The sequence below is a fragment of the Pseudochaenichthys georgianus genome, unplaced genomic scaffold, assembly GCF_902827115.2.
Source record: "Pseudochaenichthys georgianus unplaced genomic scaffold, fPseGeo1.2 scaffold_1065_arrow_ctg1, whole genome shotgun sequence".
Classification (NCBI taxonomy): domain Eukaryota; kingdom Metazoa; phylum Chordata; class Actinopteri; order Perciformes; family Channichthyidae; genus Pseudochaenichthys; species Pseudochaenichthys georgianus.
Genome location: NW_027262030.1, coordinates 1,705 through 26,500, shown reverse-complemented (window position 1 = coordinate 26,500; position 24,796 = coordinate 1,705). Strand labels below are relative to the sequence as shown.

General features: G+C 47.5%; 1 protein-coding gene across 1 annotated transcript; it reads left to right on the top strand.

Annotated features, from left to right (window-relative positions):
- Positions 1 to 2,964: 2,964 nt before the first annotated feature.
- On the top strand, positions 2,965 to 24,514 carry tomm70a (translocase of outer mitochondrial membrane 70 homolog A (S. cerevisiae)). Its single transcript, XM_034076840.2, has 6 exons — positions 2,965 to 3,309; positions 12,361 to 12,534; positions 20,275 to 20,401; positions 21,953 to 22,062; positions 22,746 to 22,894; positions 24,268 to 24,514. Exons 1-6 carry the CDS (start codon positions 3,076 to 3,078, stop codon positions 24,512 to 24,514), a joined length of 1,041 nt encoding a protein of 346 aa, XP_033932731.1. The 5' UTR covers positions 2,965 to 3,075.
- Positions 24,515 to 24,796: the final 282 nt, after the last annotated feature.

The window sequence follows — 24,796 nt, the reverse complement described above, 5'->3', positions numbered from 1 at the left end:
ACACACACACACACACACACACACACAATAATGCAATACTCTGATGGAATACTGGAAATTCTCTCTCTCTCTCTCTATCTCTCTCTCTCTATTATCTATTATCTATTTTCTATCTATCTATCTCTCTCTCTCTATCTCTCTATCTCTCTATCTCTCTATCTCTCTATCTATCTATATCAGGGGTCTCCAACACGTCGATCGCGAGCTACCGGTAGCTCGCGGGCAGCTGTTCAGTAGCTCGTCGCTCGATTATCGATTATTGCGTAGTAACGTTGCTTCTTGATTTTTCGGCCACGGCCGGACAATAAAGTTTTTTTATTTTAGAATTCTTTCTGTCACACGAATATAAAATGTGTCGGTGACGCAGAGATCAAGGAGCAGATGTGACAGCGGCTGGGCGACACCACACACGGAGCAGTCTGCTTTCTCCAGCAGCACCAGTCAGAACCAACGGCAGAATGACCCGCTCTGAATCAGGCCGCGGCGCTGCGGCTCAGAGACACAGGGAGGGATTTGAGTTTTTGAAAAACACTCGTTATTGTAATGTCAGGTTTTTGGTGGATTTAATCAAGTCTTGATGCAGAGTATGAAAGTCCTCTCGCTATTTTCAGTTGATAAATACGCGTGTACAGTTTGTGAAGGCAGGAGGAAAGCTTCCGCGATCACCGTCTCCTCTCGGTTCCTCCAAGCCCCGCCCCCTCCTGAAAAATAACTACTAATAAGAGTGACAGGCTGATGGTGACCCGATAGAAACTTTATTATTCACTTAATCACTGAAATATAATGAAGCTAATTTAATCTCATACATTCATGGGACTCATGCAACAGTGAGACAGAGAATGTGAGTGCGCACCCACATGCACTATTTTAGTTTTTATAATGCTGTTGTAAATACTCCTGTTGTCTGCTGTGTTCAGACTTCATGTGTGTGATGCCTCCTTCAGGACATTCAGTGTCCTTTCTTTAACAGAAGGCCGTTGCTTGAAGCTGCAGCTGGACTGCAGCAGTATTAGTTTTTTGTTTTTGAGGATGGAAAAATGTCACACACAGATATAGGGAGGCTAGACCTAATTGATTAATTATGGTTTATAATTTCATGTCAAGACGAAGAAGAAGAAAAGATGGCTGCACTGTTCAGTGTCTGTGGAGATGGAGGTTATAAATCTCCAAAATCATGTTCAGCTTAAGTCTCAGCAAAACTCACAACATGTCTGGAGCCTTGTACGCCCAGAAAACTATAAGAACATTCACCAAGCAGCGCTGAACACGTCTGCTTTATGTGGCTCTACATGCCTTTGTGAAGCAGCTTTTTCTGGCATGAATGAAATCCAAATACAGAACAAGACCGACTGATGAACATTAAATGACTCTATGAGTGAACCTCCATGCAGCGCCAGTCGTCTCACTGACTGTACAAAAGAGTGAATGCACTTATTTTACACACGTGCCATTGATGCTTGCAAGGTGGTGATTAAGGCGATGTATTTACTCTGTGGGCCGTAAGAAGAAGTGAACACATTGTAATCTGCTCTTGGACATGTATGTGAATCTTCAGTGAAGTACTTACTATGAGGGCTATATTAATATGTTAGAAATTGTCGTTTTCTTGGACCTTGATGTGAAGTTAAGATTTTAGATAAGCTTTAGGTTTTGCAATTTCACACAAAAGTAGCTTAATTCAACTGATGAGTGCTATGGGAATAAATGTAAGCGATGCGATGCAAGTAGCTCTTGGCCACTTTCATTTTTTCAAAGTAGCTCTCAGGTGGAGAAAGGTTGGAGACCCCTGATCTATATATTTTCTATCTATCTGTCTCTCTCTATTATCTATCCATCTATCTATCCATCCATCTATCTCTCTCTCTCTCTCCATCTCTCTCTCTCTCTATCTATCTATCTATCTATCTCTCCATCTATCCATCTATCTATCTCTCCATCTATCCATCTATCTATCTCTCCATCTATCCATCTATCTATCTCTCCATCTATCCATCTATCTATCTCTCCATCTATCTATCCATCCATCTATCTATCTATCTCTCTATCTCTCTATCTCTCTCTCTCTCTCTCTCTCTATCTTTAGTCTTATGGCAGCTTCTCTGAGAGTAAGGTGTTGCAGTGTGGGGTCCCACAGGGGAGTTGGGCCTTTGTTGTATTCTATATTCACAAATGACCTTCCTTACGTATTAAATAAGTCCAGTGTAATAATGTATGCTGATGATTCCACAATGTACAGCATCAGCATGCAGTGAGTTAAACTGTCTACTTAGAGTAGAGATTAGAGCCATAGCAGACTGGGTCAACAACAACAAACTGGTACTCAACGTTGCAAAAACAAAAGCGATGGTGTTCGGATCCAGACAGATGTGAAGCAGCGATCCTCATGAAGCCTGACGCCGGCTGGTCAGCCAGTGGAACAGGTACGAGACTAAGCTGCTTGGCATTGTTCTTGATTCTGGTGGACGAAGCAAATCGACAGTATCGTAACTAAAATGGGAAGGAGCATCGCTGTGACGAGAACATGTACAAAGTATGTAACACCAGCCACTTTGAAACAAGTATCCAGTCTATGGTTGTGTCACATCTTGAGTACTGTCCGGTCACATGGTCATCAGCAGCAAAAACACATTTACAGAAATTACAAATAGCTCAAAACAAGGCTGCCAGACTCCACTGTTCGAAGCGCACTCATATTGGAGTTATACATAGAAACCTATCATGGCTTCCGGTTTAGAAACGTCTGCAATCTCGTGTTATCACTTTTCTAAAACATTTCCAATTTAGCAAAAAGACACTGTATTTTTATTATCAAATAGTTTACACAAGAGACGAGCACATCTATCCATCTATCCATCAATCTCTAAAACATGTTCTGGGTGATGTAGTACCACCGTCTGACCACTAAGAACCTGCTTCCTCTGCCGGCGCTCTTCCTTCCCTGTGACCTCCTCTCCGCTCCGGAAGAAGAAGAAGAAGAAGAAGAAGAAGAAGAAGAAACTGCCCTCCTCCTCCTCTCACGCTGCTGCTTTCTGTCCGCCTGTTTGTGGCTAAAACACTGTCGCTGTGTTGGACATCATGGCTTCTTCTAAGCCAGTGGAGACCCAGATGCCCCGCTGGCAGCTGGCCCTGCTGGTGGGGACCCCGCTGGTGCTGGGGGTCGGGGCGGTGTACCTGTGGAACCGCAGCCGGTCGGAGGGTAGCGGCTCCGGGGATAGAGAGCCCGGCTCCGGGGAGAGGAGCTCCGGGGAGAGGAAGACACCAGAGGGCAGCGCGAGCCCTGAGGCCCGGGGCCAGGAGCAGGACACCATGGTAACCTCAACACCACGATAGCATGTTAACCATCATGGGGGTGTTGCCTGTGGGAGGGGAGCACCGAGGGGCTTCTGGCTAAAGCTGTCGTTTTCCTCAAGGACACCAACCGCTACTGACAGCTAGTTCACTGAGCTAGCACCGGATTAGCTAGGTTAGCACCTAGCTAGGCTAACGAGATACAGAATTATGATTAGTTTTGGTATCAATGCTGCTTACAAACACACGGGATTAACACAGTAAAGAAGACCACTTGTAAGAAAAAGAGACCAAAAATACAACTATTATAACATTAAATTAAAGCAATATATACAGGAGTATTTCAACCTTTACCACCAGTGACAGCTAGCCTACGTAGCTAGCACCGGATTAGCTAGGTTAGCAGCTAGCTAGGCTAATTAGATACAGAATATGGTTAGGTTGAGAGGAATTAGTTTTGGTATAAATGCTGCATACACACACACACAAAGAAGTACTATTCTAGAAGCTACTATTTTAAAAGCTACTATTTTAAACACTATTGTAAATGAAGACAATATTTACACAACATATAATTCAGTGAGATTTAAAATATGACATAGTTTCTGAAAGTGTAGATCTGAGCAGATTACAGAGGTCGCGTGGAGCAGGATTAACACAGTAAAGAAAACCAATTGTAATAAAAAGACCAACAAATACAACGAGTATAACATTAAAATAAAGCAATATATTTACAGGAGTATTTCAACCTTTACCCCCAGTGACAGCTAGCCTACTGAGCTAGCACCGGATTAGCTAGGTTAGCAGCTAGCTAGGCTAACTAACCTGCTTACTAATTGCCTTTATTACCTGTTAAACCATCGCATGCATATCTCCAGATGCTAACATGGAACATGGTAATACTCGTTAATCTGTACCTTTGTTATTGTAATGTTAGATATTGGTATTCCGTCAGAAGAGATATTTATTTTTACTAAATTGGGAAATGATTTAGTAACCGCATCAATGGGTTCAGGCATTACATAATTAAATGTTGGTTTGAACAAAATACATTAAAATGAAAACGATGAATAGCAGTTAGTACATATCTACAGTAGAAAGGACAATACACACAAACAATCCTAAACACTTTCGCTTAGTGCCGGTTCTTCAACATTCCTATTGCCAACAGTTGGCTTCACGATTAGCCTCTAGCTAGGTTTCATGTTCACCGGAATTCAGTTCGAGAGGTTTCGTCAGTTCTTAGTTGTTTAGTGTTATGTATTTTGCGCTAGGGCTGTCCCGAATACCATCTTTCGGGCTCCGGATATTCGGTGCGTGCCTTAATTCTTCAGAAGGTTCGGTTTGCGTTCAAATGCTGTTCACCCATTGGTCAGACATTAAAGGGTAAAAAGGCAAATCCCGGCAATTTCTACCGGAGCCTCCGCCATGAAGCATCGGCAGGTTATTGCCATGCTGCGGTTAATCTGGAGACCAACAGACTCTACGGCGCATACGAGTATACAATCAGACAACGTGCGATAACTAACATAATAACCCAGATGAGAGAGGTTCTGCAGTCAGGAGGCGTTTCACCGACGACAGCTGGCTCTGACTTTAAAGAGCCTGTGACAGCATCCCAACAACTGTTGTGCAATGAAATATTGGGCTACTAGTCATCTCGAACCGTCAGTTTAAAAAAGAAAAAGCGATACCGTTTCGTTAAATATCAATAATTTCGAACATCGCGGGGAAATTCCTTCACTCATTTTGAAGTTTTGGGGGAAGCCGGAAGTGACGTCAATGCGGGAACGCTTCGAGAGCCAAACACGGACAAAGTGTGTTGTCATGCGTAGAAATGGTGAATTACTGAGATTAGGCACGTTAATAACGTTTTAATGAAGTCGACTACAGTATATTCATATCTGTCAGTGCTTTCATGTCAATTCGGCGAACATATGATACATTAAATGATGAGTGAGGATGATGATTAAAAATCGTTTGTTTGAGCCGGTCTGCATTTCCTGATGAGAAAACAAACCGATGCTTTCTGTAGTTGTAGTACACCAACAACGTGGATTAAACGTGTGGTTTTTTACCACAATGTTGGGAAATTAATGGATAAAATGCACGGATTATTATTATTATTATTCCCACTCCGATCGGGACACTAGGTCCACCGTTTCCCCGCAGCGAGGCTCCCCCCGTTGACGGTTTACGTGGGCTGGGTGCAGTGGCGGACCGGCCATCGGGACGAATCCCGATGGGCCGGTACCGAAGTGGGCCGGTCGGATAAGTCACCAGCACATCCCCCATAGGCGGCGCGTGAGGCTCAGGTTTGAGAAGGCTAAATAACGTCTTTTACCTGGCGCTGCCCGCCTCCGGCGTCTATAGAAAAGAGATCCACTCAGTGAAAGCACCTGCTGACCAATCAGAGCTCAGTGTGCGGAGTTTAAATCTCTCAAGTCATATTACAGGATAAAGGAAATACAGTTTAAACTGCCGTATGCAGAGAAGCCGCCGACGTGTCGCACTTATCATTCATATTACATCATCAATCAGATCATCGATCAGATAATATCATAATATATCATATATCTCCTGATCTGAGTCAGCTTCTCCTCACCTGGCCGTGCAGCACTCAGTGTCACAGACTGGATGCAGAAGTATTATTTAACACATTATGTTGACGAAACACTCGAGACAAATGTAATTAAAGTCAGACCCACTCGTGTCTTAGACGTGAACGCGCTCTCAGCTGGAGAGAGAAACCCTGGCTTGATTTACCGAGTTGATAACCAGCGTCGTAGGACCGCTTAGCGAGATCTCGTTTGTTAGTTTGTTGTTGTTTGTTTGTTACTCAAACATATCCAGGGTCTGTTGAACTGGCTTCGTAGCACAGGGCACAGGTGGCGAGCAGCGCTAAGGTCAAAGACACAGACATTATACATTATATTTGTATTTTACATCCCCCACTCCCCCCGTTGACAGCTTGCTAGCGGTACCGAAGTGGGCCGGTCGAGAGTCCCGGGATGATTTGTAGTCCCAGTCCACCACCGGCTACATGACCGTATGATCGCCCATATCGACGCACCTCATTCCTAAACTTCTAACAGATACAACATAAACCGATCCTTCAGCCTCATGAGCTCTCAGACACGTTCAACATGAACCTGTCCTCGCTGTCTGAGCTGCTGCTGTGTGCGCCGTCGTGCGTTTCCATCTGACTGTATATATATAAAGGGTTACATGCAGCTGCTGGGATCCTGGACGGTGCAGCTGGAGCGCTGTGAAACGATGCAACAAACTGTGGTCAGGTGCCAGAGAGCGACTATAGGTGTGAACGCGCCCTGAGTCTCGAGCAGGGCCAACCAATCAGAGCACATCATTTTACTGTTACTGTAAAGAGCCACATCGTGCACACCGGCTGGGTGCATGTCCCGACCTCTCGCTCCTTCTCTCTTTGGCTCTCAGCCTTTCTGTGTGCCCCTCTCTATCTCTCACACACACAACATGAACATCTAAACATGAACAATAATTGACACACACACACACACACACACACACACCCCCTCCCATAGACACACACACCTCCGCTCAGCCAGATGTCCTATAAATGTCACGGTCCATGATATGGACAGAATGGACTTGACCCTCCCGCATTACGAGCAGAGGCCAGTTATAGTCAATCATTAATATCGTGTCTCTCACAAACTCTCAGTTCAGAACATTTCAACAAAGTGGTTATCGTACTGCATGTTGCTTCTTGAGGCGTGCAGAGGATGTGGAAGGGCTCATCATTTCATATGCCTGGCTTTATTCTGCCTGCGTCTCACACGTTCATGACCGCATTCTCAACCGTGTGTTTGAGTTGATTCTCCTCGCGTGACTCTCGACCCTCTGCTGCCAGAGATGCACTTTCTCTCTTTATTTCTTTACCGCAAATCACCAACTTCGGGAGTCCTTCGGTGTGAGCGGCCAGCTTTCCGGGAGCAGGCCTTCTCACACACTCACTCACTCACTCACTCACTCACTCACTCACACACACACACACACACACACACACACACACACACACACACCCCAACCAACCACTGCACGTTGTTCCCGTTTTGATTTGACGACATCATATTGAGTTATTTATCTGAGTTGTATTTCTGCCGATCGGAAGCAGATCTCTTCACGGTCACATCGCGAGGGCAGTAAAGCCCGCCTCCAGTACGGCAGGTTCTGCATTCTGATTGGCTAAAGCACTTCTTTGTTGATAACTCTCTGTCACGATTGGGCTGGAACTTGTGGTGTTAACCCTTTGTGAACTGGGATACACAAAAAACACAAGAGAGGACGTGTTCTTGAGTGTCTGAAGGGTCCAGAGAGGTCGTGTTCTTAAGTGTCTGAGGGTCCAGAGAGGTCGTGTTCTTGAGTGTCTGAAGGGTCCAGAGAGGTCGTGTTCTTAAGTGTCTGAAGGGTCCAGAGAGGTCGTGTTCTTAAGTGTCTGAAGGGTCCAGAGAGGTCGTGTTCTTAAGTGTCTGAGGGTCCAGAGAGGTCGTGTTCTTAAGTGCCTGAGGGTCCAGAGAGGTCGTGTTCTTAAGTGTCTGAAGGGTCCAGAGAGGTCGTGTTCTTAAGTGTCTGAAGGGTCCAGAGAGGTCGTGTTCTTAAGTGCCTGAAGGGTCCAGAGAGGTCGTGTTCTTAAGTGTCTGAGGGTCCAGAGAGGTCGTGTTCTTAAGTGCCTGAAGGGTCCAGAGAGGTCGTGTTCTTAAGTGTCTGAAGGTCCAGAGAGGTCGTGTTCTTAAGTGCCTGAAGGGTCCAGAGAGGTCGTGGTCTTAAGTGTCTGAAGGGTCCAGAGAGGTCGTGGTCTTAAGTGCCTGAAGGGTCCAGAGAGGTCGTGTTCTTAAGTGTCTGAAGGGTCCAGAGAGGTCGTGTTCTTAAGTGTCTGAAGGGTCCAGAGAGGTCGTGTTCTTGAGTGTCTGAAGGGTCCAGAGAGGTCGTGTTCTTGAGTGTCTGAAGGGTCCAGAGAGGTCGTGTTCTTAAGTGCCTGAAGGTCCAGAGAGGTCGTGTTCTTAAGTGTCTGAAGGGTCCAGAGGAGGTCGTGTTCTTAAGTGTCTGAAGGGTCCAGAGAGGTCGTGTTCTTAAGTGTCTGAAGGGTCCAGAGAGGTCGTGTTCTTAAGTGCCTGAAGGGTCCAGAGAGGTCGTGTTCTTAGTGGTCTGAAGGGTCCAGAGAGGTCGTGTTCTTAGTGTCTGAAGGGGTCCAGAGAGGTCGTGTTCTTGAGTGTCTGAAGGGTCCAGAGAGGTCGTGTTCTTAAGTGTCTGAAGGGTCCAGAGAGGTCGTGTTCTTAAGTGCCTGAAGGGTCCAGAGAGGTCGTGGTTCTTAGTGTCTGAAGGGTCCAGAGAGGTCGTGTTCTTGAGTGTCTGAAGGGTCCAGAGAGGTCGTGTTCTTAAGTGTCTGAAGGGTCCAGAGAGGATCGTGTTCTTGAGTGTCTGAAGGGTCCAGAGAGGTCGTGTTCTTGAGTGTCTGAAGGGTCCAGAGAGGTCGTGTTCTTGAGTGTCTGAAGGGTCCAGAGAGGTCGTGTTCTTGAGTGTCTGAAGGGTCCAGAGAGGTCGTGTTCTTGAGTGTCTGAAGGGTCCAGAGAGGTCGTGTTCTTGAGTGTCTGAAGGGTCCAGAGAGGTCGTGTTCTTAAGTGTCTGAAGGGTCCGGAGAGGTCGTGTTCTTAAGTGTCTGAGGGTCCAGAGAGGTCGTGTTCTTGAGTGTCTGAAGGGTCCAGAGAGGTCGTGTTCTTAAGTGTCTGAAGGGTCCAGAGAGGTCGTGTTCTTAAGTGTCTGAAGGTCCAGAGAGGTCGTGTTCTTGAGTGTCTGAAGGGTCCAGAGAGGTCGTGTTCTTAAGTGTCTGAAGGGTCCAGAGAGGTCGTGTTCTTAAGTGCCTGAAGGGTCCAGAGAGGTCGTGTTCTTAAGTGTCTGAAGGGTCCAGAGAGGTCGTGTTCTTAAGTGTCTGAAGGGTCCAGAGAGGTCGTGTTCTTAAGTGCCTGAAGGGTCCAGAGAGGTCGTGGTCTTAAGTGTCTGAAGGGTCCAGAGAGGTCGTGTTCTTGAGTGTCTGAAGGGTCCAGAGAGGTCGTGTTCTTGAGTGTCTGAAGGGTCCAGAGAGGTCGTGTTCTTAAGTGTCTGAAGGGTCCAGAGAGGTCGTGTTCTTGAGTGTCTGAGGGTCCAGAGAGGTCGTGTTCTTGAGTGTCTGAAGGGTCCAGAGAGGTCGTGTTCTTGAGTGTCTGAAGGGTCCAGAGAGGTCGTGTTCTTGAGTGTCTGAAGGGTCCAGAGAGGTCGTGTTCTTGAGTGTCTGAGGGTCCAGAGAGGTCGTGTTCTTAAGTGTCTGAGGGTCCAGAGAGGTCGTGTTCTTAAGTGTCTGAGGGTCCAGAGAGGTCGTGTTCTTAAGTGTCTGAGGGTCCAGAGAGGTCGTGTTCTTAAGTGTCTGAAGGGTCCAGAGAGGTCGTGTTCTTGAGTGTCTGAGGGTCCAGAGAGGTCGTGTTCTTAAGTGTCTGAGGGTCCAGAGAGGTCGTGTTCTTAAGTGTCTGAAGGGTCCAGAGAGGTCGTGTTCTTGAGTGTCTGAGGGTCCAGAGAGGTCGTGTTCTTGAGTGTCTGAAGGGTCCAGAGAGGTCGTGTTCTTGAGTGTCTGAAGGGTCCAGAGAGGTCGTGTTCTTAAGTGTCTGAAGGGTCCAGAGAGGTCGTGTTCTTGAGTGTCTGAGGGTCCAGAGAGGTCGTGTTCTTAAGTGTCTGAGGGTCCAGAGAGGTCGTGTTCTTAAGTGTCTGAGGGTCCAGAGAGGTCGTGTTCTTGAGTGTCTGAAGGGTCCAGAGAGGTCGTGTTCTTAAGTGTCTGAAGGGTCCAGAGAGGTCGTGTTCTTGAGTGTCTGAGGGTCCAGAGAGGTCGTGTTCTTAAGTGTCTGAGGGTCCAGAGAGGTCGTGTTCTTAAGTGTCTGAGGGTCCAGAGAGGTCGTGTGACTCTGTAGTTTATTGATGCGTCCCGTTGGGTTTGACGTCCTCTGAACAGGACGTTGCGCGCTCACTGCTCGATAATGCGCGGAGGTCCGTTTACCGGTTGTTAAACATCGTTCTGGGGCCGTGTGAGAAAAAGTGTTTCGAGAGCACTCGTCCATGGACAAGCGAGTTTGGCAATTTACTTAAAATACATTTTTCACTCGTCCAGAAAAAAGAAAACAGGCGGAAAGTGGTTGTTGGGCTGAAAAGTGATTTATTTACCCGTAATTTAACGAGATAATTGATTAACACATTCCTGTAAACAATGGCTGTTAATAGTTTTGTTTACTGTGTATTCTTAGCTACAAATTATATTATTTGATTAAATCAGCGATGCCTGATCCACGTGGAATTAATAATCTGCAGCTAGACTATTGTATAGACATCACATCACATTGAGCTGACGCTTTTATCCAAAGCGACTTGCAATAAGTGCGTTCGACCAGGAAGACACAACCTTGAAGAAAACAGAATCACCATCTGATTCAAGCCGATTATCGGTATCGTAGTTTTCACGACACCGCTAACGTGAGTGAGCGGTGAGATGTTCTGCATCACACATAGGGTTGGGTATCGTTTGGATTTTAACGATTCCGGTTCTTTGAGAGGGTAAAAATAAGTCCCGTGACAAACTGGGAGAAAAACATATTTCTGAAAACATTAAGTCAGATCTGTATTCCTATTTACAAATCACTTCATGCTGTTTAATTTCTTACGGTTATTAATACAATTATATAAAAATACTCTCTGCATTGTTTAGTTAGCTCCAAGTGGTGCAGTTTGAGAATGTACAGTTGGCCCAGTCTCCTCTGATGCTACACTGCAGCCTGCTGGGAGACACAGTCCCACCACACACTCCAACACATAGGACATATAATAATAATAATGACACATTATATTTATAGCCTAAGGCCTAGCGCTCTTCTACAACTCAAAGACGCTTGCACGCTATGCACGTCCTGCAGCTGCAGCTGCTCACTGTTTGTATAAGTAAATAAATAGTATTTTCATCTCAATAATGTGCTTTCTATACCCTGCTTCATAAACAATACTGACATGCCTGCTGCTCCGAGTCTGGGGGTCCGGGGTGTGAGGACAGCGCGAGGACAGACAGACAGGCTGCTTCACTTCATGAAGGAGATGGCGTCAGTATTAACAACACGGGAGCTAACACGCGGACAATTTGCGAATGTCTTCTGCCTTTTGTAACTGCATTTATCAATTTGTAATAAATGAGGGCGAAAAACGTCACTTTTCCGCCGGACAGGTCAATTGTCCCGGACAGTGGGACGTGTGCTTTTTCGCACACTGTGGGGGAAATGCAAGTCTGCGTCCAAATGGTTGGAAGATCAGGAGGAAGGACGATCAGTACTGTATATGGTCAATGGAAGGTAAAGTGTGTCGCCATGGTAACCGGCTAGAACTCCAAGTGGAGATGAGGTCTAAACACGTATGGGAAGGGTCTTCAAAGGTCTTCCATGTGACTCCAGGATTCAGAGACCCTGGATATACATGTAGTACTATGAGCATCGAGCGGAGCGTCGGACGCCAGAGGCGGCTTTGGTTCTTGGCGCGTCGACGCTGAGATTTCTGAGTTCCTTCTCTCCGTAAAGAAACCTGGGTTTATTTGTTGTTTGAGGAGCGACGTATGGTCTGCAGCTTTAAGACGTGAAGACACGATCATATCCAGCTTCTCTGTGATGCAGCATTTACACCTGAAAGTGGGCGGAGCCTAATTTAGACCAAAGTGACGTCATGCTGTATTCTCTAGAAAGCCCTGATCAGGATCATTTGTTATCGGCTGCTGCTAAAGCCAGTGATCTTGACATCTACAATTTTTGTATTTTGTCAATCGCCCCGTGGATATAATAAACTAAGACGGCTGCTTCGGCGTCTTGTGTTGTGCGTTAATTATATATTTGTTGTAATGTGTTCTTAATATAGTTCGCTATCTGTGTTTCATTTTGTTTTACTTTGAAGCCCCACGGCACCACGTCAGATTCCTCGTCCGTGTGAACCCACCTGGAGATGAACCTGGTTCTGATGAAACTGTTTCTTCCCCCTCTCGCTCAGAGCCCGTTGGACCGCGCCCAGGCAGCGAAGAACAAGGGCAACAAATACTTCAAGGCTGGGAAGTATGAGAACGCCATCCAGTGCTACACGGAGGCCATCGCGCTGTGCCCCACGGAGCAGAAGACCGACCTGTCCACCTTCTACCAGAACAGAGCGGCCGCCTACGAGCAGCAGGTCAGACTCTCTTTCTTCAGCTTGTCACATGTCTACAGTCATAGATAATACAATATCCTCTGTAAGCCTTCTGTAGTTAACAGTACAATCACAAATCAAACGTGCATTTGGGGATAATACAGATGCCTCACTGACCGTCAAACATGCCATCACATATAGAAAGAACATAAACACGAACAGGGTTGTGGGGTGTACCTGCAACTTATTCAAACAAGGGGGGCATCGAAATAAAAAATACTAAACAAAAATATATAGAAGTCCCTTCCAGACAAATGATGGTCGTATTGGTGAAACACATATTATCCATTTTCCCATCTTGACAAAAACATTCCCTGTTGCAGTCTCAAAGCGAGGGGTATCCCTTCCATCTTAAACATATCGTACACGATGTCAACCCACTCGTCCAAAGCAGGGTTCCTGGTTTTACCCACGTTCTGGTGAGGGCCTTCCTGCAGGCAGCACTCAGGACTCCAGACGGATATCTATCTTCAGAGGAAAACCCTTCTGGTGGTAAAGCACCCAGATATAACGATTTAAATGGAATGTCTACCTGAAAAACCTTTAGTAAAACTCCATGAGCCTGCTGCCAGAAAGGATTCAATGATGTGCAAGAGCAGAGTGTATGGAAATGGGTTGCCATGAGGCGTCCACGCTGTCGCCAGCATGCAGAGGGTCAGTGTAACGTCTCTTCTGGGCTGGAGTAATGAAAAGCCGTGTCTCGCCACGAGGCTGAACTTGACGTTTTCCATTGTATCTCACATAAGTGCTCCCAGTCTTCTTCCTGCAGAACTACATTCCCTTCCCATTTTAGTTTTGCATACAGCGAGTTACCTTTTGTTTGTTTGTTATGTTTTTTATTGACATTTGGCAGCAATTACAGGGTTTCCTCAAGACTTGGTCATTTTGCATCTTAAGCTTTTTACACACAGATCAAATAAAAACAGTGAACAATACGAACATTTTTCATATATTTTTATAAATCTAATACCCATAATATATGCCTAAAACCAGCACGATAGGAGACCTTTAAATCTGTGCAGAAGCTTTTGTTAACATGGAATGATTTAGAAGCAGCTTCACTTTGATAGAGCTTCATCGTAAAACATGAAGTCCTTGCAGCATCATTACAAATGAGATTCATCAGGATCCTTGAAAGGTCTTGAAATGCAGTTTTTGATATCGAAGGTCTTTTAAAATGTCTGACAGTTTAGACGTGAAGGCTTTAAATCTGATCTGATGTCTCCTTGCATTCCCTTTCAACCAGTCAAGGCTGTTCCCTTTATCCTCGAACCAGATGGACTTCAAGCCCATATCTTAAAGCCATTAAATTCCCCCAAGGATGCATCTTTGTTCTGCGGTGGGGGAGTTCCTCTCATGTTGATTTGATGGGGAATGCAGGACATCGTTCGGGGTGTATTGATGAGAAGGCAGTTCTGCTGGCTCTCTCCGGTCATCCCGTGGTTTCAGGGTGTCTCGACGGTGGGCTCTTCGGGGGGTTTGGTGATAAATGGAGGGGGCGTTCACTGCGGGTAGCTTTTTCACGAAACTGTGTCTCGGGGCTTCTTAATATTTAAAAACCTATGAATGTGTCATACTCACTTAACGGCTAGATTCTCAGCTAACTGACGATATGAACCGTTTTTACGGAAACAAAGCACAAGATGCTAAAAGATGCTAACACACTTGGCACAGAAGTAAAAGTACCCTTGTTACTTATCGTAGCTGCACAAACAAGATGTCCGATTGAAGCTGAGGTTCCTCAGATTATTCAGGCGTAGTATCTTCACTGAGCGATCAGAACACGTAGCTTCACGGGAGATCGTCTCGCCTTGGTGTTCTGATCGAAAGTCGTGTTCAATGGCATTAAAACGATAGAGACGCTGCTGAGGGTTGATCCAATGTGTCGGTGTCGCTTTGAAATGATTCCCTCCATATTTCTGTCACAAACGGAGATTTCATATGGGCTGCTAACGGTAGCTACCAGATCGCAGCATTCTGGCTACGCAGCACGCGTTCACCGATGGGTGGTGTTTAGATGGGCTTTAGGAACTGCCCCTCGGTTCCATCGGCTCAGACGGTTAGACCGAGATGGCAATCATCCAATCGAGCGAGGGGGGTTCCAGAGGAATGGGAATCCACCCAGATGACCCCGACGTGTTTCTTTTCTAAATCTCTCTAAAACAGGGTACTTTTATGTGTTGTAGTTTGGATTCTTAAAACTTCGAGTCTACCTTCCCATCATTCAAGGTGGCTTTCACTATAAGTAATAGGGATGGGTATCGTTAAGGTTTTAACGGTACTACTCAATCAATCAATCAATCAATGTTTATTTATAGCCCAATATCACAAATGTTACATTTGTCTCAGTGGTCTTCACAGTGTGTCCAGAATATCAGTATGACAATACGACACCCTCTGTCCTCAGACCCTCTGTCCTTAGACCCTCTGTCCTCAGACCCTCTGTCCTTAGACCCTCTGTCCTTAGACCCTCTATCCTCAGACCCTCTGTCCTCAGACCCTCACATCGTACAAGGAAAAACTTCCAGAGAAAACCCAGTTTAAAGGGAACATGGAGAAACCTCAGGGAGAGCAGCAGAGGAGGATCCTCTCCAGGACGGACAGACTGCAATAGATGCCGTGTGTAAATTGAAAAGATAATACATTTGCAACATAGGTAGTCCAGATGTTTGAAATGCATGTGTGGATAATAGGAAGATGAATCCACGAGGATATCCATCAGGACCGATGATCCAGGACCACAGCCACGACTCAAGATCCAGCGCTCGCGATCCAGGACACAGGACCGCAGGATCATCCATGACTCCGGATCCCAGCGTATAGAGACACCAAAAAGAAAGACATTTGGGGAAGCTGGGTTAATGGAACATGAGAGGACACAGGGACAGACAGACAGAGAGAAGGAAGAAGTAAGATGACCCCATGAGAGGACACAGGTACAGACAGAGAGAAGGAAGAAGTGAGATGTCCCCATGAGAGGACACAGGTACAGACAGAGAGAAGGAAGAAGCAAGATGTCCCCATGAGAGGACACAGGTACAGACAGAGAGAAGGAAGAAGCAAGATGTCCCCATGAGAGGACACAGGTACAGACAGAGAGGAGGAAGAAGTAAGATGTCCCCATGAGAGGACACAGGTACAGACAGAGAGAAGGAAGAAGTAAGATGTCCCCATGAGAGGACACAGGTACAGACAGAGAGAAGGAAGAAGTAAGATGTCCCCCGACAAACTAAGCCTATATCAGCAAAACTAGCGGCTGAATCTAATCAGCCCTAACTATAAGCTTTATCAAAAAGGAAGGTCTTAAGCGCACTCTTAAAGACGGATAGGGTGTCTGCCGCCCGAACACAAACTGGAAGCTGATTCCACAAATGTGGAGCTTGATAAGAAAAGGCTCTGGCTCCCATTGTACTTTCAGAGACTCTAGGAACAACCAACAACCCTGCATTCTTGGAACGCAATGCCCTAGTAGGCCAGTAGGGTATAATGAGTTCTTTAAGGTAAGATGGCGCCTGCCCATGAAGGGCTTTGTAGGCGAGAAGAAGAACTTTAAATTCTATCCTGTGTTCTACAGGGAGCCAGTGTAAGGCAGCCAGAACAGGAGTAATGTGGTCCCTTTTCCTAACTCTGGTTAGTACACGAGCCGCAGCATTTTGAATCAGCTGAAGCGACTTGACTGACTTCTTGGTACTCCCTGATAATAAAGAGTTACAATAATCCAGCCTAGAAGTAACAAATGCATGGACTAGTTTCTCTGCATCGTTTTGAGGCAAGATATGCCTGATCTTTGCAATGTTACGTAGATGGAAGTAGGCGGTCCTTGAAATTGATTTTATGTGGGCGTTAAAGGATAAATCCTGATCAAATATAACACCAAGATTCCTTACAGTCTCACTGGAGGCCAAATTAATGCCATCCATAGTTAGTATGTCTTTAGATAATTTGTTTCGTAGATTCTTCGGGCCAAGTACAATAACTTCAGTTTTGGTCGTGTTTAACATCAAAAAGTTTAAGGTCATCCACGTTTTTAAGTCCTTAAGGCAGTCTTGAATTTTATTTAGATGATTAATTTCATCAGGCTTGATTGACAAATATAGTTGAGTATCATCCGCATAACAATGAAAGTTTACAGAATGATTCCTTATAATATTGCCTAACGGAAGCATATATAATGTGAACAGAATAGGTCCGAGCACTGAGCCCTGTGGCACTCCATGGCTAACTTTGGTTTGCGTGGAAGATTCATCGTTAACACGTACAAACTGAGAGCGTTCAGATAGATAGGACCTAAACCAGCCTAAAGCAGTTCCCTGTATGCCAACTAAGTGCTCTAGTCTTTGCAATAGGATATCATGGTCGATAGCATCAAATGCAGCACTGAGATCGAGCAAAACAAGGATAGAGACAAGTCCCTTGTCTGAGGCTATTAGAATATCATTTGTGACTTTAACCAGAGCTGTCTCTGTGCTATGATGTGTTCTAAAGCCAGACTGAAAGTCTTCAGATAAATCATTGTTTTTTAAGTAATCACACAACTGTTTTGCGACCGCTTTCTCAAGAATTTTTGAGAGGAACGGAAGATTAGAAATAGGTCTATAGTTGGCTAAAACCTCTGGATCGAGGTTGTGCTTTTTAAGAAGCGGTTTTATCACTGCTACTTTTAACGACCGCTTATCGGTCCGGTCCTTTAACGGGACTCTTATCGGTTCTTTTGCAGAAACAAAGAAGGTCAACTAAACAAACTGTGAACCAAACTAACATTGCTTTTTATTTCAATTAAATAAATAATATTTCACATCAAAAGAAACAACAACGTTTTAACAGATGGTATTAAATAACCTGAGGACAGACCTGTGAACAGAACAGCTGAGACTTTCACAAACTGAATAACTCAGTTTCCTCTCATCAGTAACCCGTGTTTGTGTCATGGAGTTAGCTCCGTGTGTCGCTGCTAGCAGAACACCTGACGGGGTACCGTTCCTCGTAACACCTAGACCCTCCAGAAAAACGTGATTCTGCAGAATTGACCGCATAATCCCCGCATCTTTCCACACAAAGTGGAGGGGGAAAAAAGTTAACTCGTCTTGACGTGAAGTGATGATGATGATGATGATGATGATGACGAGTCGACGCAACGTCATCAGCTCGCGCATCACAGAAGGTAAACGACACCGTCGAGTGAACGCGTTGAGCTCACACGAGAGACAAAACACCAAGATGAAAACATCTCATTTACCGACGAACATTTCTGCTAAAGACCGATGTCTGGGGGGACTGTTCTGCACCCCGTGCAACTGTGTTGGAGCATAAGAGAACATCCACGGTGACGACCCACTTTGATTCATTCGAGTGTGTGTGTGTGTGTGTGTGTGTGTGTGTGTGTGTGTGTGTGTGTGTGTGTGTGTGTGTGTGTGTGTGTGTGTGTGTGTGTGTGTGTGTGTGTGTGTGTGTGTGTGTGTGTGTGTGTGTGTGTGGTGTGTGTGTGTGTGTGTGGTGTGTGTGTGTGTGTGTGTGTGTGTGTGTGTGTGTGTGTGTGTGTGTGTGTGTGTGTGTGTGTGTGTGTGTGTGTGTGTGTGTGTGTGTGTGTGTGTGTGTGTGTGTGTGTGTGTGTTTTTCAGTCTTTATGCGAATTAGAAACGGAGTTGGCGAAACTAAAACTGCAATATAATGTTAACACATGACATAGATTTTTAAATGTCTCCAGTACCGATAAAAAGACCGATAACATCGGAGCTTCACGGCTCCACGGCCTTTAATAATTCAGCCCCGGGGCCCGTTTAATACCGGGCTCGGGACCCTCCCTGATGAGTCACGGACACAATCGGTTACATTTTTTTTTTTACGGTGTTCAATCTGAATTTACTTTAAAATAAAAAGTTCTATATTGATTCTGACTCCTCTGCATCCCACTCACAGGTTCATCCTTGCTTTGAGAACAGAGATTATTAATGTTCCCCTTTCAGAAGATCTGGTCCTTTGTTCTGGGAACGTCCGTTTGGAGCCCGAGGCCTGAAACACGGGCTCGGCTGAACGGGGTCAGAGAGGAGGAACTGGCTTCAGACGCTCGCAAGAAAGACATCTGGGGAAGTGACGGAGTGAAGACGAACTTTATCAGATCCTCAGATCGATGTGTGGGCGACTCTCAGCTCGCAGCAGTCTCTGGGCGATGTGTGGGCGACTCTCAGCTAGCAGCAGTCTCTGGGCGATGTGTGGGCGACTCTCAGCTCGCAGCAGTCTCTGGGCGATGTGTGGGCGACTCTCAGCTAGCAGCAGTCTCTGGGCGATGTGTGGGCGACTCTCAGCTAGCAGCAGTCTCTGGGCGATGTGTGGGCGACTCTCAGCTCGCAGCAGTCTCTGGGCGATGTGTGGGCGACTCTCAGCTAGCAGCAGTCTCTGGGCGATGTGTGGGCGACTCTCAGCTCGCAGCAGTCTCTGGGCGATGTGTGGGTGACTCTCAGCTAGCAGCAGTCTCTGGGCGATGTGTGGGCAGCTCGCAGCAGTCTCTGGGCGATGTGTGGGCGACTCTCAGCTAGCAGCAGTCTCTGGGCGATGTGTGGGCGACTCTCAGCTCGCAGCAGTCTCTGGGCGATGTGTGGGCGACTCTCAGCTAGCAGCAGTCTCTGGGCGATGTGTGGGCGACTCTCAGCTAGCAGCAGTCTCTGGACGATGTGTGGGCGACTCTCAGCTCGCAGCAGTCTCTGGGCGATGTGTGGGCGACTCTCAGCTAGCAGCAGTCTCTGGGCGATGTGTGGGCGACTCTCAGCTCGCAGCAGTCTCTGGGCGATGTGTGGGCGACTCTCAGCTCGCAGCAGTCTCTGGGCGATGTGTGGGCGACTCTCAGCTAGCAGCAGTCTCTGGGCGATGTGTGGGCGACTCTCAGCTAGCAGCAGTCTCTGGGCGATGTGTGGGCGACTCTCTGCTAGCAGCAGTCTCTGGGCGATGTGTGGGCGACTCTCAGATAGCAGCAGTCTCTGGGCGATGTGTGGGCGACTCTCAGCTAGCAGCAGTCTCTGGGCGATGTGTGGGCGACTCTCAGCTAGCAGCAGTCTCTGGGCGATGTGTGGGCGACTCTCAGCTCGCAGCAGTCTCTGGGCGATGTGTGGGCGACTCTCAGCTAGCAGCAGTCTCTGGGCGATGTGTGGGCGCCTCTCAGCTAGCAGCAGCCTCTGGGCGATGTGTGGGCGACTCTCTGCGGGTTCTCAGTGATCCTTTAAAAGTCTTTAAATGGATGTTATCTCATTTTGTTAAGTTGTGATTTAGGGATAGCTGCATCAGAAGTCGCTCCTCATAGCAGGGCCTAGTCCGCACCGGGTAACTTTCTATTCACTAAACCAACCTGGGTCCAAGCACCGGTGGACTTTAAACACTATAAATAATATAGAAGCAATAAAGGTGAGCGCTTTAAAACCATGTTCTCTGAATCTGGAGTCTGATTCTCATTCAAACCTTATTTACTCGTGTTTTCCAGTATGTATGTATACTTCATTAGCATTCATAAAGGTCTTACCAAGGTCTTGAAAGTGTCTTGGCGAGGTCCTTAAAGGGTCTTGAAAGTGTCTTGGCGGGGTCCTTAAAGGGTCTTGGCGAGGTCCTTAAAGGGTCTTGAAAGTGTCTTGGCGGGGTCCTTAAAGGGTCTTGGCGGGGTCCTTAAAGGGTCTTGAAAGTGTCTTGGCGAGGGCCTAACATGTTCCTAACGAGCTCTGGTTTGACCCGTGTCTGCAGATGAAGTGGGCCGAGGTGGTGCAGGACTGCTCTCAGGCCGTGGACATGAACCCTCGGTACATCAAGGCTCTGTTCCGGAGGGCCAAGGCCCTGGAGAAGCTGGAGAACCGGAGGGAGTGCCTGGAAGGTCAGTCTGGTGTCATGTGTGATAATAACCTGTCAGTCGTATGTTTCTCTCCGGTTGCTCCCTCAGCAGCGTCGCCATGCATCCTCTGTTCGTCCAGTTTGATCCACACACCTTTACATCCTGGTGCTTCTAACTAATGAAGGATGCTAGCGATGAGACGAGGAACGAGCTGAGCTAACGCTAGCAGCAGCCAATCAGAAACTCAGAGCTTAAACTGTATCCCTGGCTGAAGTCGAATAGTGCATTTAGCTGAGGAACCTTCCTAAAGGAGTGGAATGACCCGGAAGTCCCTCAGTGGCAGCCATGATAAGTGCCGTTCGAATTCTCTAGAATGATGAGAATGATAGGAAAGGAGGTTTCAAACTTCCTTTATAACCTCCTTTAGCTTAGGAACCACTGGACCTCCCTAAGCGAACATGCTGCCCCACAATGCATTGCAGCCGCAGCATTTGCCGTCACTCAACAGTCGGCCGTTCACGGAAACAACCGATTATGACGGAGAAATTATATCATGAAAGTTACGGTGCTTATTAAGCTTTTTAAAACGTAGGTGGTAAGTTGCCAAAGTGCTTTGTTCTGAACGTTCATCAGTATTATAATAAAGAGAGAAATATGAACGTTAGTTTTCACTGAAATGATCAAATAAAGTCAACATCTCTCAGTCTTCACTGAGCTGTGTGGAGTTTGTTCAGCTTCTAAAAGATGTCTGAATGGTGATATACACAGTGATAGATGTTAAGGACTAACGTTTATAATAAATACATTTGTATTTATTTAAGATCTTTAGTTCATACAATCATACGTGTTGGGATCATTGGTATTAACGTGGACCGGAGGGAGAGGGGGACGAGCAGAAGTTTCACTTTCCTTTTTTATTTAAATCCCAGCTTTGGTCCTGAAGAATCTGTTTCTCTTTGTCCCCGTTCATAAAGCAAAGCAGCATCAGAGCACGGAGCAGAGTCTCCAGATGAGGTCACAGCAGTCCCTCGTTCTTATTGAACATCCATGTTGTAGTCCGCTGTATAGAAAACTGTGGTTTCCATGGTTACCCACAGCAGCAGACGCACATTCGGGACGTCCGCTGGCACATCAGAAACACGTCCGATCGTCGGATAGTGAAAGTGCAGTCGATTCTCTAAAGCACCGCAGTCTCTTCTCCTAAGTCCTTTTGAGTTCTCCTGTCCACTATCCCTTAACCCCGTGACCTTTCACTCAGAGGTCAAGGGATAGGAGATAGGGATAGAACTTAGGAGCTGATTTTTAAACTATTCGACTGCAGCCCGCGTGTCAGGGCTTTAAGTCAGGAGCCTCTGAGGGAGGAGAGACTCAGGCCTTTGGTCACGGACGAGCTCTCGCTCTGTGCTGATTGGTTGAGGCTCTGTCAGGCCCCCATTGGGCGTTTAGCAGCCCCTTACTCGTCCTGTGTGTGTGTGTGTGTGTGTGTGTGTGTGTGTGTGTGTGTGTGTGTGTGGTGTGTGTGTGTGTGTGTGTGTGTGTGTGTGTGTGTGTGTGTGTGTGTGTGTGTGTGTGTGTGTGTGTGTGTGTGCGCAGACGTCACGGCGGTGTGCATCCTGGAAGCTTTCCAGAACCAGCAGAGCATGCTGCTGGCTGACAAGGTGCTGAAGCAGCTGGGCAAGGAGAAGGCCAAGGACAAGTACAAGGTGACTCCTCTCATCTCCTCACCTCCTCACCTCCTTATCTCCTCACCTCCTCACCTCCCCACCTCCTTATCTCCTCACCTCCTTATCTCCTCACCTCCTTATCTCCTCACCTCCTTATCTCCTCACCTCCTTATCTCCTCACCTCCTTATCTCCTCACCTCCCCACCTCCTCACCTCCTTATCTCCTCACCTCCTCACCTCCCCACCTCCTCATCTCCTCATCTCCTCCGGACTCTCTCTCTCTCTCTCCTCACCTCCTCCGGACCCTCTCAGTAACCCCTCTCTCTCTCTCTCCTCACCTCCTCCGGACCCTCTCAGTAACCCCTCTCTCTCTCTCTCTCCTCACCTCCTCCGGACCCTCTCAGTAACCCCTCTCTCTCTCCTCACCTCCTCCGGACCCTCTCGGTAACCCCTCTCTCTCTCCTCACCTCCTCCGGACCCTCTCAGTAACCCCTCTCTCTCTCCTCACCTCCTCCGGACCCTCTCGGTAACCCCTCTCTCTCTCTCTCTCCTCACCTCCTCCGGACCCTCTCAGTAACCCCTCTCTCTCCTCACCTCCTCCGGACCCTCTCAGTAACCCCTCTCTCTCTCCTCACCTCCTCCGGACCCTCTCAGTAACCCCTCTCCCTCTCTCTCCTCACCTCCTCCGGACCCTCAGTAACCCCTCCCTCTCTCTGCTTCAGAACCGAGAGCCCATGATGCCGTCTCCTCAGTTCATCAAGTCCTACTTCAGCTCCTTCACCGACGACATCATCTCACAGCCGCTGCAGAAGGGCGAGAAGAAGGACGAGGACAAGGACAAAGAGGGCGAGACGGCCGAGGTCACGGAGAGGTCAGAGACCCTAACCCACTGCATGCATGTTCTCTGTCTCTGTGGACCTATTCTCCTGTCTGAGTCTCCTCCTGTTGTCTCTGTCCCCTATCTCTGTCCCCTCCTGATGTCTCTGTCTGAGTCTCCTCCTGATGTGTCTCTGTCTGAGTCTCCTCCTGATGTGTCTCCGTCTCCTGTCTCTGTCCCCTCCTGATGTCTCTGTCTGAGTCTCCTCCTGATCTGTCTCTGTCTGAGTCTCCTCCTGATGTGTCTCTGTCTGAGTCTCCTCCTGATGTGTCTCTGTCTGAGTCTCCTCCTGATGTGTCTCTGTCTGAGTCTCCTCCTGATGTGTCTCTGTCTGAGTCTCCTCCTGATGTGTCTCTGTCTGAGTCTCCTCCTGATGTGTCTCTGTCTCCTGTCTCTGTCTCCTCCTGATGTGTCTCTGTCTGAGTCTCCGCCTGATGTTTCTCTGTCTGAGTCTCCTCCTGATGTGTCTCTGTCTGAGTCTCCTCCTGATGTGTCTCTGTCTGAGTCTCCTCCTGATGTGTCTCTGTCTGAGTCTCCTCCTGATGTGTCTCTGTCTGAGTCTCCTCCTGATGTGTCTCTGTCTGAGTCTCCTCCTGATGTGTCTCTGTCTGAGTCTCCTCCTGATGTGTCTCTGTCTGTGTCTCCTCCTGATGTGTCTCTGTCCCCTGTCTCTGTCTCCTCCTGATGTGTCTCTGTCTGAGTCTCCTCCTGATGTCTCTGTCTCCTGTCTCTGTCCCCTCCTGATGTGTCTCTGTCTCCTGTCCCCTCCTGATGTGTCTCTGTCCCCTGTCTCTGTCTCCTCCTGATGTTTCTCTGTCTGAGTCTCCTCCTGATGTCTCTGTCTGAGTCTCCTCCTGATGTCTCTGTCTCCTGTCTCTGTCCCCTCCTGATGTGTCTCTGTCTCCTGTCTGAGTCTCCTCCTGATGTCTCTGTCTGAGTCTCCTCCTGATGTGTCTCTGTCCCCTGTCTCTGTCTCCTCCTGATGTGTCTCTGTCGGAGTCTCCTCCTGATGTGTCTCTGTCTCCTGTCTGAGTCTCCTCCTGATGTCTCTGTCTGAGTCTCCTCCTGATGTGTCTCTGTCCCCTGTCTCTGTCTCCTCCTGATGTGTCTCTGTCTCCTGTCTCTGTCCCCTCCTGATGTGTCTCTGTCTCCTGTCTGAGTCTCCTCCTGATGTGTCTCTGTCCCCTGTCTCTGTCTCCTCCTGATGTGTCTCTGTCTCCTGTCTGAGTCTCCTCCTGATGTGTCTCTGTCTCCTGTCTGAGTCTCCTCCTGATGTGTCTCTGTCTCCTGTCTGAGTCCCCTCCTGATGTCTCTGTCCCCTCCTGATGTCTCTGTCCCCCCCTGATGTCTCTGTCTCCTGTCCTCAGCTCGGGCTACCTGAAGGCGAAGCAGTTCATGGAGGAGGAGAACTACGATAAGATCATCAGCGAGTGCAGCAAGGAGGTGGAGCTGGGAGGACGCTTCACGGCCGAGGCGCTGCTGCTGCGCGCCACCTTCTTCCTGCTGATCGGGAACGCCACGTCCGCGCAGCCGGACCTGGACCGCGTCATCGACATGCAGGACGCCAGCGTCAAGGTGCGCACAGCCGCTCGGTCGCTATCCCCATTCTTCTGACCAGAATACGAGGAACCGCTCAGGAGGCCTCTCTGTATGCGCACTCTGTGCGAAAAAGTACACGTCCCACCGTCCGGGACGTGTACTTTACAATATCGGACAAGTAGATCTTTCAAGTCACTTGTCCGGCGGACAAGTGACTTTTTCGCCCTGATTTATTGACAAGTTATTGATACATTCAGTTTACAAAAGGCAGAACTCATTCGCAAAGTGTCCGTGTTTGCCATTGTTCGTTTAGAAATGTTAGTTTCGGTTCTGCTTGTAGATTCCTAAGGAAATGCA

Bases quoted from the DNA above. Each gene is read 5' to 3' on its own strand.
- tomm70a (XM_034076840.2), top strand. From the start codon at position 3,076: ATGGCTTCTTCTAAGCCAGTGGAGACCCAGATGCCCCGCTGGCAGCTG. The intron at 3,310-12,360 runs GTAACCTCAACA...CCTCTCGCTCAG, and splicing joins GCCAGGAGCAGGACACCATG to AGCCCGTTGGACCGCGCCCA. The intron at 12,535-20,274 runs GTCAGACTCTCT...CCGTGTCTGCAG, and splicing joins CGGCCGCCTACGAGCAGCAG to ATGAAGTGGGCCGAGGTGGT.